This window comes from Bactrocera latifrons, unplaced genomic scaffold (assembly GCF_001853355.1).
Source record: "Bactrocera latifrons isolate USDA-ARS-PBARC rearing strain unplaced genomic scaffold, ASM185335v1 scaffold_61, whole genome shotgun sequence".
Lineage (NCBI taxonomy): Eukaryota > Metazoa > Arthropoda > Insecta > Diptera > Tephritidae > Bactrocera > Bactrocera latifrons.
The window spans coordinates 174,634-191,288 of record NW_017537279.1 but is presented as its reverse complement, the minus strand read 5'-3'; the positions used below and the strand labels follow the sequence as shown (position 1 = coordinate 191,288).

At 36.5% G+C, this 16,655-nt stretch overlaps 2 protein-coding genes across 4 annotated transcripts in view; one reads left to right on the top strand and one right to left on the bottom strand.

Annotated features, from left to right (window-relative positions):
• Positions 1 to 8,352, top strand: part of LOC108975110 (inactive pancreatic lipase-related protein 1) — a 22,068-nt gene extending 13,716 nt beyond the window's left edge. For all 3 annotated transcript variants that reach the window (XM_018943391.1, XM_018943390.1, XM_018943389.1), the window contains exons 4-8: positions 533 to 687; positions 1,173 to 1,427; positions 4,515 to 4,733; positions 4,799 to 4,952; positions 7,128 to 8,352. In XM_018943391.1, coding sequence (XP_018798936.1) covers positions 533 to 687; positions 1,173 to 1,427; positions 4,515 to 4,733; positions 4,799 to 4,952; positions 7,128 to 7,470 — 1,126 coding nt within the window. In that variant the 3' untranslated portion in view covers positions 7,471 to 8,352. The remainder of the gene's footprint in view (positions 1 to 532; positions 688 to 1,172; positions 1,428 to 4,514; positions 4,734 to 4,798; positions 4,953 to 7,127) is intronic.
• Positions 1 to 16,655, bottom strand: part of LOC108975086 (probable serine/threonine-protein kinase DDB_G0272282) — a 132,352-nt gene that overhangs the window by 39,629 nt on the left and 76,068 nt on the right. The window lies entirely within an intron of this gene.

Sequence of the window (16,655 nt, the reverse complement as noted above, 5' to 3'; positions counted from 1 at the left end):
CAGATTGCTCTTCGATCGTCAAGCGGCAATTTTGTTTGTTACGTACACATTGAGTCAGAAATGGGTTTCTTCGTTTAACAAAAGTTAGCTCGAAAAGTCGGATCCTCAAGAGCCCATAGAGCGAAGCAATGTCGCTTGAGAAGGTCGAACGGCTTTAGTTAGTTTTAGTTGAACGAAGCGCGATAAATACATTTCTTACAGAACGTGAATTTTCGTAGTAAAAAAACGGGTCTTAAAATAAAAGCTACTTTTTTTTGGAAAACCAGAAAAGTAACAGTATTAAGTGAAAGGAACTTGAAACAAATACTGAGCGATCCATTCTTCAGATAATGAAAAGGAATATATATTGAATTTTTGGAAAAGTTAAGTTTACCGATCCGTAATTCCTTTATCCGTGTATCCTATAGTTTACCSAATTTTGCTTGGAGCTATATACCATACATTGAATATTCAGAATTTTTCGCACTATTCTTTCACGCTATTTCTTTTCAAACAATTTTTTCATACTTCTCTCTAAATTKTCCACTTCCAGCAAAAATCCGCAAAATCCACAAAATCTCTACCTGTCCGATGAGCAACGCTTGTCAGAAAGTAATTTCGATTTACAACAGCCATTGGCTTTTTACATACATGGCTTCTCGGAGTCGGCCACGGGCGACAATCAGAGCAGTCAACAGTTAAAAGACGGTAAGTGAGTGGGTGGAAGGGCGCAACTGACGACGRTAAATGTTATATGCCTCCACCACGTCGAAATCGCTTAGCATACAGKAAGAGAAAAATTCGCGATGACATTYTAGCAAACGCTGCCGATTACATCCTTCCTCGTTGTCAAATTAAAATCGCATTGAAATTGAATTGCAATCAATGGTTAAAAATCAAAATTCGGTAAAGTGAATCTGAAATGAAAACATAAATTGCTTTCCGACCGGGCTGTGTGCTTTGCGCGGCCAACGCGATTGACAGATGAGGGCCGTTGATGGCGAATCCAGGCACAGCCATAGCCAGTTACTCGTCGCGTGTCCGCACATTTTGTTTAGCGYTTTACACAATTTCGCGCTGCCACCYACTCTCATCATCGCTACTTCATCGCCTTTTTAATTYCGTCCATCTCATTTCCTTGCCCCAGTCTGTTGCATAGCTTGTAATTCGATTTTTTCTCGTTTSCTTTGCAGCCTTTTTGAAAGCGGGCAATTACAATGTCATCCTCGTCGATTGGAGTCCCATGACAGTGATGCCTTGGTACACGAATGCTGTTGAAAATCTGCCGGTGGCGGCGCGTTTCATCGCACGTTTTTTGCGTTTTCTCGTGGCTAACGGCTATCAAACGCAGCTCATTCATTTGATTGGTTTCAGTTTGGGCGCCGAGGTGGCGGGCTTTGTCGGCAAGCAGCTGCTGGAGTGGGGCGTCGTATTGCCAAGGATAACCGGTAAGGTGTGTGTGTGTGTGTGTGTGTGTGAAATAGAAATGCCACGCAGTGAATTCAGTTACATTTAATGAACTAGAAAAATAATATTATTTCACGTTAATTAGTGTGTAATGAGGGTAGAGCATGAAACTGGATATTATTTACTGATTTTTTAAGAGATTMTAATTTTTGGAATTCTCTGTATGTGATAAATATTTTTTTTTGGACTATGTTGATATGTTTTGCATAAAAAGGGATAGTTGTCCAAAATTTCAGAAAAAAATAAGCACAACAAAGGCAGGGTAAAGAGGTCACTAAGTCGATTAGTCTTGCGCCAAAAGGCTTTTGCGACTGCGTATGTACCGATGGTTGCCCAGCGCTGGCCAAAAATCTGCGTGGCCCAGCTGTCTGGTAGTAGAACACAAGAGGAGCTTCCATTCTACCAAAAGAGGTTCTAGAATGCCTTTCCTTGCTAGCTCATCGGGTTTGCAATTTCTTGCCATTCCTATATCATGGCACCCTAACTAGTTTTATCACAACGACTCGATGCTATTGATAGCGAGGTTAATCACTCCTCGACCAACTCTAAACGCACTGGTAATGAGTTATAGGCTAGTATCTAGCTCTGCTATCTGAGCGAATAGTCACCTTTCTGAAGGGGACTGCTCTCCGGAGCAGTAGATTGATTACTATCTTTGACCCACCTCTAAAAAGCTCTCTGCCCCACTCCTTAAATTACTTTTTCCTACTCACATATAACTCGAGGGTATATGGACAAAGATGGAATCGGCATAGTTTTGSTTTGGCAACTCCATGACCTAAGTGGTCTGGCATGAAGTCAACGTGTGTGAGGACTCGGATATCCTTTAAAAAACGCCATTATCTTTTGCAACTGTAAAGTTTTCGACGTTGTCTATGTACACTATAKGCACGATAGCGTTAAATGCCATGATTGGAGTGGATCTTAGTGCACCACACATCCTGATGAGCGCCGCCGTTGAACGCTCTCGAGTTTCCTCGCAAGTGTCGTCTTTTCTAAAGCTCAACCACGTAAAAACTCCATGGAACATAATGTGCTTGACTATGATGTCATAGAGTCAGAGGAAAGAGATCCCATATTTTGCCATGGCTTCTCTACAACAGTATAAGACCCTCTTTGCTCTCTTTTGCCAAGGGCTTCTCTACAGTAGAATAAGGTCTTGTTTGCTTTCTGTTCGATATTCAGCTGGTATGAAAGCTCCCTATTTAGCATAAGCCCTAGATATTTCGCTGTATCCGCCGGTTGCAGATGAATGTTTCCCATTTCCGGCAACGGTGCCACCGGAATCTTATATCTTCTAGTAAATAAAACGATCTCCGTTTTACTTGGGTTGATGGCGTGACCACTTTCGACTGCTTAATTTGTTACGACGCTGAGATACCCCTACATTAACTCGTCCACGGTTCTCAGGAACTTTCCTTCGACCATAAGTTCTACCCAGCAGCCTCATCTTCAAGCTTTTTAAGCAGGTCGTTAACGATAAGAATTCGTAGAAGAGGAGAGAGAATTCCACATTTCGTCGAACGCGTGCGTTGCCCCATACCATTTCAATCATTCTAAATCTAAAGCCCTTGACCGTAACGTGGGTCCTCTACCAGTCTTCGGGATGAACGTAACTCTGATTAGTCTCCGGCCACAGGGATAAATATAGTTAATATTCTTTATTTTCCAGCGGTTTTTTTTTATTGACGACGAGGAAGCATGGTACACCTGAAACCCATGTCAGTGTGTTACTTTAATTCTAACTAAACCTTCCACCGTCATATACCGAGCCGCACAGTATCACTGTCAAGTATTACATCGGGGGATGTTTGAGTAATGTTCGCAAGCTTTTTCTGAGTGCATTCAACTTTCGTTCACTTGAATCCATCTCTGTTGGTCTCGGGCCCCGCCTAGCGCAATGTTCGTCGCCAAACCCTTCCTGCAAGTATATGCTGTCGAAAGTTTGGCATTATTGTAACAATATCATCTATGTGAGCTCTTTAAGCTCATGCTAAGTTGAAATCATTTTTACCATCGAGGATTGCAAGCATATAATATTGTAATGTGCCGCCCTTTCACGGTTTGCCCCTAATAGACTTTTTGGCGAGTGTTTTTTTTAGAGTTGCTGCTTTGATTGTAGATATTGCCTTCCAAAATCCATATTAATTTGGCGCTCGGCTGTCAGCTTGATCGATTGTTTTATTTAGGCATTGGTATTTAATTCGCTCCAGAATTTTTCCAGCGGAGTTTAACATGCACGGTGATCGGAAATGTTATAGTCTGTTAAAGGCTTGATCGTTTCAAATTACAAAGCGTAATCGTGAGATTTCAAAATATACATATGTAAAGCAAATATCAACACTAATCAAACGCCGTCGTAGGTTCTCAAAAAGCTGAGCTTTTGCCAGTGTTGTTAAATACTTTCAGGTATTTTAAACGAGCTGAGCATTCATTTGACATTTTTTGAAAACAGGCTGACTAGTRAAATGAACAACACGAAAATAAAGTTATACCAACCTTTAGCATTTTCTGTTATTTTTAACGTAGAAAATTACATTTGCTTGAAAAAGATGTAAAATTATTTTCGAACAATTATACTACACTGGCTTGCAGTAAAATTTACATATAACAAAAACCAACAAATACWCGAATATTTGTTTTTGGTTTTATGTGTGCTTAGTTGACTAAATAAATTTACACAAAGCTAAGGCGATAAATGCATTCATATTTTCAGCAAATAAATGGCAGAGACACATTGTTAGCTAATGGCTGGTTAAACTAAAAATAAATACTGGTGTTGTTGTAATTCCAAAAAGGTGTGATTTTTTGTATTTGTATGTTAGAGCTCACTCTTTGCAAGGACACACTAGCAAAACGTTTACCTTTTATGTAAACAAAAGAATGCAATTTAAATAAAAATATATTTAAAAAAATTCGGAAATTAATTAGAAAAAAAATACTGTAAAACAAATAATCAAACCTATATTWTTGTTAAATTTGAAAATTTTAATCGTTGAATTTTTACTAAGATCAAATATATTTATAAAATAACGTTTGGTGTGCTAACAAATAACAAAAAATTCTAGGTCTTGATCCACCATTACCGCTCTTCGAATTAAATAGCGGTAATCGCCATTTAACCCACACCGATGCGCGTTTTGTCGATGTTATACACACGGACGGCGGTATACTCGGCAATCCGGAAGCTATGGGGCATGCAGACTTTTATCCCAACGGCGGTAGAGCTTTACAACCGGGTTGTGCWCGCCAAGAGATAGCGAATAATCGCTGGTTGAACATAATTAGTGAGTGGACAGAGCTTTAATATAACTAAGAATATAATTTTATATAATTTAATTTGCTTTTGTAGTTGGTTGCAGTCACCAGCGCGCTTGGGAGTATTTTGTTGAGTCCATTAATAAACCTTACGCCTTCCCGGTGGACAAATGTGAGCCCACAAATGAATTTGGTCGGTGCAAGGAAGGCAATAGCGGGGCATATATGGGCATTGCAGCTGAGCGGAGGTTGGTGCGAATATAATTTGGAATAAAGTATATGATTACAAATTATTAATTAAATACAGTCACTATTCATTAAACATCATTATTAATGTTATGTTATAACTATCACTTATTAGTCATAAATCACTGATTAATATGATCTAATTTTTAATGACTAATCTTTACTCAATAATCACAAGTCATTTAAAATTAGCCTTTATGAATAATCTTTAATAATTAGACGTTAATTAGAAATTATTTGTCAAAAACGATTAATAATTTACCATTTGTTCAKCATTAATCAGTAAACTTAAAKAAATAATCAGTAATCATTRRTCATTAGTCATTTATTAATAACATGTAATCTTTAGTTGTTAATTGCAAACTGTTACATTTTTGATTGTTAATCATAAATCGTTAGTCAGTCAACATAAAAAAGTAGTCACTAACTAGTAATCATTAATCAGTAAAATTTAGTCAATTATTTAATAAACTTAAATAAATAATCAGTAATCATTGATCATTTATCATATCAATCATTTGCTGTTATACTTTAATATTTAATCGCAAATTGATAATTTTTTGCACGGTAATCGGTAGTCAACAATCATTATTTAATAATTAATATTTAATCAATAATCAGTAATATCTATTTAGTAACCATTAACTATTAACAGCAATCATTTATCATGAATTATTAGTCATGATTTAGAAATCTTTATTCAATTAGTATTCATGAAAAGTTAGTCATTAATTATTATTCACGATTATTTTCATCATGAGTCATATAAATCATTTATAAATAATCATTAATTGTTAATTGTAAATTGGTAATTTTTTGGTCCTTAATCATTAATCAGTAATCGCTAGTCAACAAAAGTAAAAAATAATCCTTAACAAATAATCATTTCCTTTAATCACTAATTACTATTTAGTAAACTGTAACTATAAACCAGTAACCATTCATAATGAATTAGAAATCATTAATCTATTAATAATCATTAATAATARGTCATTATTCACGATTATATTTATCATGAATCATCTTAATCATATATAAATAATTTTTAATCTGTAATTGTTAGTTGCCAAATGATAATTTTGTAATCGTTAATCAGTACTCAGTTAGTCGTTAGTCAACAAAAGTAAAAAATAGACATTAAGAAATAATCATTCTCATTAATCATTAATATTTAATCACTAATTACTAAAAGCTACTAAGTAAACTTTAACTTTAATCAGTAATCTTTGATCATGAATTTTTAATTATGACTTATGGTTTCATTATTCAATTAATAATGAATAATAGTTGATAATTAATCATTATTCACGATTATTTTCAGTTAAAATCATAACAATGCCTTTTTAAAAATCTCTAATATTTAATTGTTCATTGATAATTTTTTAATCGTTAATCAGTAATCAGTAACCAGTAATCGTTAATCAAAAAATATTAAAAAGTAATCATTAACAAGTAATCGTGAATCATTAATCGTTACTTAGTAAAGTTTAACTACTAACGAGTCGTCATTAATCATGAATTATTATTTATAAATAGTAATCATTAATAGTTAGTCATTAATCTTTATTTACGATTATATTCATCATAAATAATATTAATCATTTATTATAATAGTAATCTTTAATTGTAAATTGGTAATTTTTTGATCGGTAATCAGTAATCAGTATTGACTAGTCGACAAAGTACAAATTACACGTAATCATTAACAAGTAATCATTCTCACAACTCATTCATATTTAGTCAAAAATCATTAGTCGCTACTTAGYAAACATAACTATTAATCAGTAATCATTGATCATGAAATATCAATTATGACTTAGAAATAATTACCCAATTAATAGTCATTAATAGTTAGTCATTAATCATTATTCATTACCAATTTATTCCTTCAACTTTATTTTCTTAGCACCTTCTTCAACTGTGTCTTTTACTTCTTGTGTAGGCAGCCATCAGCTCATCTAAGGTGCTGTCAGTTGGCTGTCAAATCGCAGCTTTTGAACTTACTAAGAATTCTCATAACAGATTTATTATTTTCATATTTTCCCTACTCACCTTTATGTCTATCACATCTCACCAGCACATTGAAGGCTTCATCTCATTTACAAGTTTATCACCAAAATGAAGAAAACTAATGCATTTGGCTCTCTATACACACTTTTCTGTGCCTCTCCCGTTAGACTGCGTGGTAAATTCTTCTTGGACACAAATGATGCACCACCCTTTGGACGTAATGCCGAAGCGTTAGGCCCTGCATCCCACAGCACCACAAGTACCACAACAACGGCAACAAGAGTCGAGTTGTCGGCGTTGCCGCTATTGCCAGCTGTCGAGAAAATTAATGTTGCTCGAGGCTATGACGGCAATAYCTTGAGGGAAACAAGGCATACAAAAGCGGCGACGACAAGAATATCAACAGTGGTGAATGCGCCTAGAACAAGAGTTACGAAAGCAAYAGCCACAGCAACGAAAGCGTCGAGAAGCGAAAAAGCAATAACACAAACGAGAGCAACAATAGTTTAAAGAAAATACAACAACTACAAATTCTACAAGCYAAAATAAAGACAGCATAAGCAGCTGCATTGGCGCCCCTACCGCCAGCCAGGAGCGGTGTGAACGGACGGTCGGCTTAGCGTTTGTAGGCGCGGCGTAGCAACGATGTCCAAAGTGATTTCGAAGAGATTTGCTTTTAATGCGCGCACAAAGCAGCGGCGATAGACAACAGCTGAGTCTTCGCTACGCTAACCAGCTGAGTTGTGGGCGCAAAGTTGCTTCGCCTCATAGGTTGGTGTGTATGTTGTGCGTTAGTCAAAGGGATCCATAGGACGTAGGACAAATAAGAAGTTTGTAGTGAAGTTGTTATTGTAGCTGTAATTGTTATAATGTAGCAGATGTAAGATAAGATCGCGTATTAGTGATTTTGGCGTTGATGCAGAAAATATAAATTGCTGTGATTTTCAGCGGCGCACGAAATATTTAAGTTAACGCTTTTCAATGTTGATGACAAAATGTAAGAAAACTACTTTGCCTAATTAGTAGAATATGATGAATGACACCGACAGGCAGCGAATGTGCGGCGAAGAGGACGAAAAGCAGAAAAAAGTCAGAGCAGCAGGAAAGAAGTCTAGAAAAATAAGTCTTTAGACATAAATGACATTAAGCTAAAATTTTTTAGTGAATATATAGTACGTGTGTAGTTATATTCAGATAATTAACGATATTTTATTTCTAAGTGCAATATCACCAAAAACGCATTCCAAATATTTTATACAAAATTATTGCTGGCAATGGGGGTATATCAAATAGTCATATAAAATGTATGTAGTAGTTAGGAAAGCCTAAATTTTGAGCTCATATAGYTTAAGTATGACATGTGTATTAGTGTTAAAGTCGCATTTAATGAAAAATTTTATTGCCATAAATAGATATTTAGAGAAATTAAAAAAAAAAAAACAACGTGTTTTAATTTTTTCATTAAGGAATTACCACATAAAGTTTGAGAAGCAAAATAGATATATGTAATAAATTACTAATTATATAATTAAATATTAATGAAAAGGCGTTGCTTGAAGTTCAGTTACATGCCACATTCATGGAGAGACACTAGAATAGTTTTCCCCAACCTACTCAAAAGAGTTTAGGCCTATAAGCTTAACTTCCTTCCTGCTGAAAACGCTAGAGAAATTAATATTGAAAAGCCTCTTGAATATAATGAATACGTTCTTGGAGTATTCCTAAACATTTCTGGAGCGTTCAACAACGTCTCTACAAAATTTATTCTGARCAGTATACAGTCAATAGGTRTGGATCTTGCTATAATATATAACGCTGGAACAGAAGAATTTTGACCTCTAGACGGATACGACCAGAATGGAGCGACGCTAAAATGGGTAAAAATGTCTCCACTACTATAGACATCGGTGATGAATAAACTTCTAAGAAACATGGATGGAAAATACCCTAAAATAGAGATATATGCAGTCTTAATAAGGGACCTGTCTACAKGCTATTAGCAGTATTATGACCACAACTCTCAATAACAATTTGGCATCGCAAGAGAATCTGGAGTTGAACCTGGAGAAAATGRWTCTGCTTGTGTTCACAARAAGACACAAAATTCCTCTATGGAGGTGTCTMTCRATAAATGGGACACAACTMTCTCTCAARGAYCGCACAAAGTACCTTGGGGTACCTTGAGGTAGTTTTGTACAGCAAACTGCTGTAGAAGCAAAAAGTTGAAGAAAGAGTGAAGAAAGCTAAAGCCAAGGGAAAGAGTTTAGAGGCTCACTGCGATGTGCATAACGGAAGCTTTAAGAGTAACTCTAAACGCGGCTCTTGAATTGATATTAAACCAGACGATTACTGGCTACAGCAAAATTTGAATATAGAACCTTCGGGCATACCTCGGTGAGTGATGGTGGTTAAGCAAAGACCGACTGCATGAACCCAACTTTCAACTAGAAACGAAGACGTAGACAGCMAACTAGCAATCAAGACAGTAATCTCGTATTGCATGTCGGTCAGCAGTGTCGTGGGAAACAAGGCAGCAGTGATATGTTTTGCCAGCCGAGGAAATGAAATAGTGGACGAGATTGCCAAGAATGGTATACGGCTAACATCCGAAAACATGATCAACATTAGAAAAAAGATGCATTGTATATACGACGATCTCAGAAGCATGGTAAAGAAAATCAAAACTCGATGAAACGAGCTACTTGGGTCATCTGCAAAACTCTATATCGGAAGCTCATAAAATTCCTATTGGCACTCGATAGAAGAGACTGTAGGAAGTTGATGTGAATACTAACTTTTCACTATTTCAAACGCAGTATTAGCGGGCAGATAGTTTTATAATTTTTGATAATTTTTTGTGAAAATGTTCTCAATAATTTTTTAGTTTAGAGAATTTCCTAAGTAGATCTTTTAAAAAAATGTCGGTAATGTCTTATATTTGTTTTAATTTAAAACAGTTTTCGAAAAAAACACATTCTGGATCACTTCAATTATATTTTGAGGCAACAATAATGCAGAAAGAATTMCAGAAGTTCACAATAGTAACAGCGTTTGATCTCAGATGGGATAACTAAAAKGAATCAGTTCCTCCGAAAGTTCACTAGCGACAGAAGATTCAACTGAAATAGATTGTATGTTATTAATAGTGTTCCTTAGTTTTGTGGAGAGGTTGAGATACTAAAAAAAGATAACGGTTCCCACTTCTATAATTGAAGTTACTGTACACTCGATAGTATCCGCTTTCGTAGAAATTTCACATTATTATCGAAAGAAAGTCTTTGTTTCTATAAACAATTATAGTAAAGTCTTGTAATCCAAAAAAAAAGCCGATAAATGCTAAAGACTTCTGACACATTTTGCAGTAGTAATAAATATTAAAAGTGCACAAAAACAAAACTGCTTACCGTTACAAACCGCATATGTTTAATAATAAGTTAGAAGCGAGGGTGGTATTACAAATACTTTGACCCAGCTTTTCATGAACCATAAAGTAGGGTAGTAGTTTTTATAAATGTGAATAATGTAGGGTGTTGCAAGTTGATAGTATTTTATTGTAGAAGTATATAACCCAAGAATGACAGCTTGAGCACTTCGCAGCCAAATACGGCAAACTAAAGTCTTGAACTCAGTCGTGCAATAGTTGCARGAGTTTGAAGTTAAGATTCCATGACAACTGGATAATTAGTGGTATTAATATACAAAGAGTATACCTCTAGACAACTACAGTGTAATGTGATGATTAGGGACAGTAAATTATATTTCTTGTTAGCTTGTTCTTTATTCATCAGTTCGTCGTTCTAAAAGCTTTGTTTTGCTGGACCATATACTTAATATATTATTTTCTTTATTTTTTTATCAAGAATCTTTACTAATACATGAAACCTGTTGTTAGGTAAACTCTGCTGTAAAAGTCGTATTCTCTGTTCTAGAAAGTACCTCAGGCCGTTTGCTTAAAATATCCTGTCATCTATCTATACTTAGCTCCACTTTGGTAGTTCTCAAAGGTCTACAAGGAATCCTGGTTGGAGATAAATTGGAGGAAACATATAACGCGCAAATTTCCTCAAAGACTTTTTTCCTTTTTAATAGGTGAAACAACTTCATAATTTTGATGAACCCTGTTTGAATACCAAATCAGTGCATAGAATTGCGGAGGGTGGCACATGTTATTACACGACTCAACCACATGTCACATCTNATTGCGGAGGGTGGCACATGTTATTACACGACTCAACCACATGTCACATCTGACAGTGACGAAAGGTAYCAGAAAGAAATAGCAAAACTTGAAGTAAATCCAAGTGAAATAGTTTTAATTCCGCATGAAATTCTCAAACGAATTGAATAACTGAAACAAATATGTACTTAGGAAAGCCGATGAAATCGCAAAAAGGCAAGAAGGAAAAACTTCAGCAACGAACTAATGCCAACAACTACTCAAGCATAAAAAGAAAAACCCCACAMGTGACAGACATAACTGCCCTTAATACAACAACTATGTAAGCACATCAAAGGACGAAGCCTTAAAGCAGGAAAGAAGTCCGAAAACAAAATACTAAAAATGTTGAAAAGGTCAGAGAAATACCGTAAAAAGGTGTTTCTTACTCCGCAAGTTAGCGGCCTTTTCTACTGCCAYGGCGCTGGCCATGAACGCTTGGTCACTTTGCTGCCGAAGCATTTTTATTTTAATATATTTCTTTAACGTACCKCCTGTCGTTTGCCGACATTTTTGCACGAAACAATTTTCTGCCTGTTTTTCAATTACATAGTTGTTATTGTTATTGTTTTTACTGAGGTTTGTTTGTTTAAATGCTTGAAAAATTATTATGTTATATAATAGGCGGACATGTTATTCAAAGAAAGTGTCATAAATTTGATACCTAATCGGGTGGGAGTGGACCTTTTAATGAAATAAAAGATTTTTTCCCCCAAATTTAGACTTAGGTTAAATGTGGCTTTGCGGAATCATATATTTAGGCACACTTAGATGAAAGAAGGAAGAAAGACTTATGATAGGAAAAGAGTGTTTTCAGCTTGAGAGAAGCCTTACTGCATTTAAAAATATTACAAGTGGTAAATTTCTCCTTTAGTTTACTAAAGGGATATATATATTTATGAAATCAGCATTTAATTATATTTAGGAATATTTCTCAAAAAAATATATGTAGTCTAATATTTCCCTCTGAATAACATCATAGTAATCAAGAATGAGAATTTAGCCATATGTGGAAGTTCACGTTAGTGAGAAAAGTTCTGTGAGCGCCATTCTTATGAGAGTGATCAGAAAAGATTCTTTTATATATGGCTTAAGCAGCTCATGACTTCCGGTCTTAGACCAAGTATCCTTCTGGTAGCCAAAAGACATCCATTKGAAGGCGAGTTAAAGTGAAAAGGTGAATCGTCTTTTCCCAACGTTACGAGCTGTGTTTGGTACCCGCCACGTAAAACAACAAATKACAACCCCTAAAAAAGGGGAAAACAGCCTCGGATGAGAGACTCCCCTATTCATAACGACCGCTRCAAAAGTATTGAGGATCATCATCATCCCCGTCCTGCTGTATGCATGCGCGATGACAACATACGAGTTTTTGAGAGAAAGGTTCGGAAACGGCGAATATCGCAGTCGATGGAATGATGAGCTGTGCGAGATATACGACGACATTGACATAGTTCAGCGAATTAAGAGACATCGGCAACGCTGCCTAGGTCTTGCCGTCCGAATAGGTGAAAACACTCCCGCTATAAGAGTATTGGGTACAGTATCCCCCCGGGGGAAACAACTTTTTACGGAAGGTTCCAAACGGTGCTGCTTTATATGTATATCTGGTTTCGACGAAAGACGACACTACTTCTCAAATGCTTACTCAGCCGAAAGCAGCGTTTGTTAACAAGAGTTGTTATGCGTTGGATTTTGAGGGTGGAGTTGTTGTTGGCACTTTCACTTCGAAGATATGACTGTCAGCAGTGACGTGGGAGCCAAGTCGCGAGTGCGGCGACTGTTTCTTTGATGGCAGGAGATATTTCATCTTTTCCTCGTTCTTTACCTGACCCATTTCTTCGTTCCTTATTCGSTCTTAAGAAAGCAGAATTAACGGCGCGAAAGTTTAGGCCAATGATATCAATATCATCGGCATAGATCAGCAGCTGTACATTCTTATAAAAGATGGTACTTGTCGATTCATCTCTGCAGCAGGTATTATTTTTTGCAGCAGTAGATTGAAGAAGTTGCACGATAAGAAGTCCGTCTTGTCTGAAACCTCAATTGTTGCTATCGAACGGCTCGGAGAGGTCCTTTCCGATCCTGACGTAGCTTTTTGGTGTGGCTCAACGTCAGTTTACACAGCCGTATTAGTTTTGTGCTGATACAAATCCGTACATAGCGGCATAAAGGCAGCTCCTTTTCGGGCTGTCAAAAGCAGCTTTGAAATCGGCGAAGAGGTGGTGGTGTCGATCATCTTTCCACTGGTATTTTCTAGGATTTGGCGCAAGGTAAATATCTACATCAGTCACTAGATCACCTAGGGGGGTTCTAAAAGRGCATGTTCCGGTCTTGAAAACTTCTGTTAGTCGCCGCATTTTTTCATAGATTTTTAGGGCATTAATCCTTTCGGCCAGCTTCTCAAGCTCTTCATATTCATGCGTTTCAGCCTCACTTTTTTTTATCCACTACTGCCTTTCGCTTTCTGCTTTAACTCTCGGTATATATTCCATTCCGCATCTATTTGTGATCCATTGTAATGTTATGAGGTAGGCAGYCTGTTTTCGCTCCTCTGCGACACGGAGTGTGTTCTTCATTAACTCAAATTCCGAACTTTGAAGACAAATCTTTCGATTGCGGAGGCTAACATCGAAAGACGAAGAAAACAGTTTGGTCCATTATCCCTAGTACAATGGTATATGACCTCACTTACTCTTTTATTACATTAATTTCATGCCAATTAAGTCTTACTTATCGTTTAATATCAAGCTGTAAATRGTTATCAGACTTCTGCGTGAGACGAGCGGTATGATACTTTTAACCGTTAAGCGTGTATGTGCCCTAAGCAACATAACGGCATTAGCATATGTATAAGCATTGCAATTAGCGTTAATTTATATTGTGCCTAATGATTTATTAGTAATTATTATCATATATGTATGACTACTTATTCAATTCAAATCGGGCGAGGGCTAATTTGGTTATAACTCTTACTRTAATACATATACATAAGTACTTATTCTTTGTCAATTTTCGTATTTCATTCTTATTGGCAATTGATTTGGTAATAAGCGCATTAAATGCTGGCAATAAATGGAGTTATATAATTATTAATTTCAACCAAACATTGTTATGACAACTTAATTGAAAGCACAAAGAATGTGAAAGTAGGACAAGCAGAGTGAGAGGGTAAGTGAGCAATGCATAACTGTAATTGTGTAGCATAATAAGTGCACTTAGGGTGTCCTGGAAATTAGCACATATATTATATTTATGTGCAAGTGTTTGTATGTAAATACTCTTGAGTATGTCTAAGAGGTATATCGAAGGTAAGAAGAAGCAGTGCACTGCACAATTTGGTCAGGAACTTAGAAATGAATGAATGAATGAGTTGTTGAATGGGCACATGAATTGATTGCTAAATAAATGATTTGTTGAACTGTCAGTCTATATATTTACAAGTATATTTATATATATATAYACATGTACTTACACAATTGCCGTGCAATATACATTACTAACATTTAAACGCCACCGGGAGTTAACGACCCATTAATGTTAGGGAAATCGACCACAAAAGCGTATTGTGGTCAACCACTAAGTTTGGAGCCTCTGCGCTCAGCGAAGTAGTACAAATCTAAGTATGTACATAGGTTTGGAAAAAATCATTAATAAGGTAAATGTTGCTTGTTAACATTCGACAAGCGACAGGAAGTTTAGCAGCGAGCAGTTGAGGAGCTTTTGTTATATCGTCAGATTGCTTGTCACCGCATTGCCTGACAGTGGCATTTCAAGCGAAAGTTATGCGTTTGCTGAAAATACAAAATGGTCGCGACCGCATATGAGCCAGAATGAGGCGCACACATGCTCATTTGAAACTTGCATTGTAATTTATARCTGTCAATTGTGACATTTTGTAACGCGTATGTGTGAGTATTCGTCTATTTGCCAAACTGAGCATGTGCTAAACGGATTTCTTAATGACAATTTGATTGTGCTAAATCTTAAAGTTTCCTTGGGTATTTTAGGCAAAGTGGGTATTTAGGTTTGRTAAGGTTCATTACTACTAGAAGCTGTTCCGCAACCGGTGCAATTGAGAAAGGCGACTATTGGAGGCACTCCCTGCCAGACTAAAAGTACTTAGGGGAGCCCGCTACTTCGCAACTTTTTTCAAAATTTTTTCAATTTTAAAAATTTTATTCTAAATTTTTTCTCCACCAATTCACTAGACTGTTCTCAGCATCTCAGCAGCCATACTTTCAGAGTAATAGGAGACATAGCCGATACCGACAATGGCCGCCTCAAAAAGTCTGTGTTCGACTCAACGTGTTTTATCGATTTAGGATATTTTAATGTTCAATTTTATAGTTGTTATTGGTACCACAATGGATCAGCTGCCCAAGTGAGACCCTTATTAGGGTCGACTATTTAATCTTACCTAACTTKTGTGAACTGCCCTTGTAAGGCAGTAAAGTGAAGACTAGTTAAAGTTGGAGAGTCTATGCAGACATTACATTCCTTGGTCTGAAAGCCGAGGACAATTTTACTTCGGTTAATGGGAAGCGCTTGAGTGGGTAATACAAAGGTGCACATGGTTGAGTTCTCCGAAAAAATCTRTATGCTATTATGTGCTATTTGCGTCGATGTTAAATTGAAGTCGCTTCGCTCTATGGAGTCTTGAAAGATTCCAAGAAGATAAGACGTTTTCGAGTCAGCTTTTGTTGCTGCAATTGAGGCGAAGAGCAACCTTCCCATAAATCGTAGCAGAACACTTTCCGAATAGAGCAATGTTCTTGCAAACAGATCACTGGTGAACGTTGAACGTTGAAACTCGTAAATGTTAATTTTGCTGCTGGTGGTGTTTTCATTGGCTGTACTGTATTTTCTGRGTTTAAAAATATACTCTTTGGCCATTCGCCAAATTAACTACGAGACGAACAACGGTCGGAAAACATTCATGAATTGCAAAAGCAAATATCTTACAAAGCGCTTTATTGTAGTTCACGTATCGACCATTTGATACTTGCTGATCTCATCTCGTTCAAGACCAATAACCGCCATGTTGCTTCCTTTAGTGACGTACTTAGAAGCGTATTTTATCGATTACACCAAACGGCATTACTCAACATTAATATGATTTTTGAATGTGAATTAGTGGTGAATATAGTACGATCCATGAGTTGTCAACTTCGATATTCATTCTTCTAAATTAAATGCTGAATGTTCTGCCATTGTCGTCTGGTGAGCTACGCCGATAGAGTGGATATTCATCATTTCTAGTTAGTGTTTCCGAAAGAAAAGCACGTGGATAGTGCTTCGYGCATTTATTTTCAGCCATACAAACCKAAAAGGGATTGTAATGTTCGAAAGGTCCAAGAATCATATTGGTTTTCACCACTTCGAATAATASTGTATCCTTCTTTGCATCAGGAATTTCCGCAGAAATGATTTCATCAATTGGATCTGGTGTAACCACCATCCAAAGAAGAATGTGTAC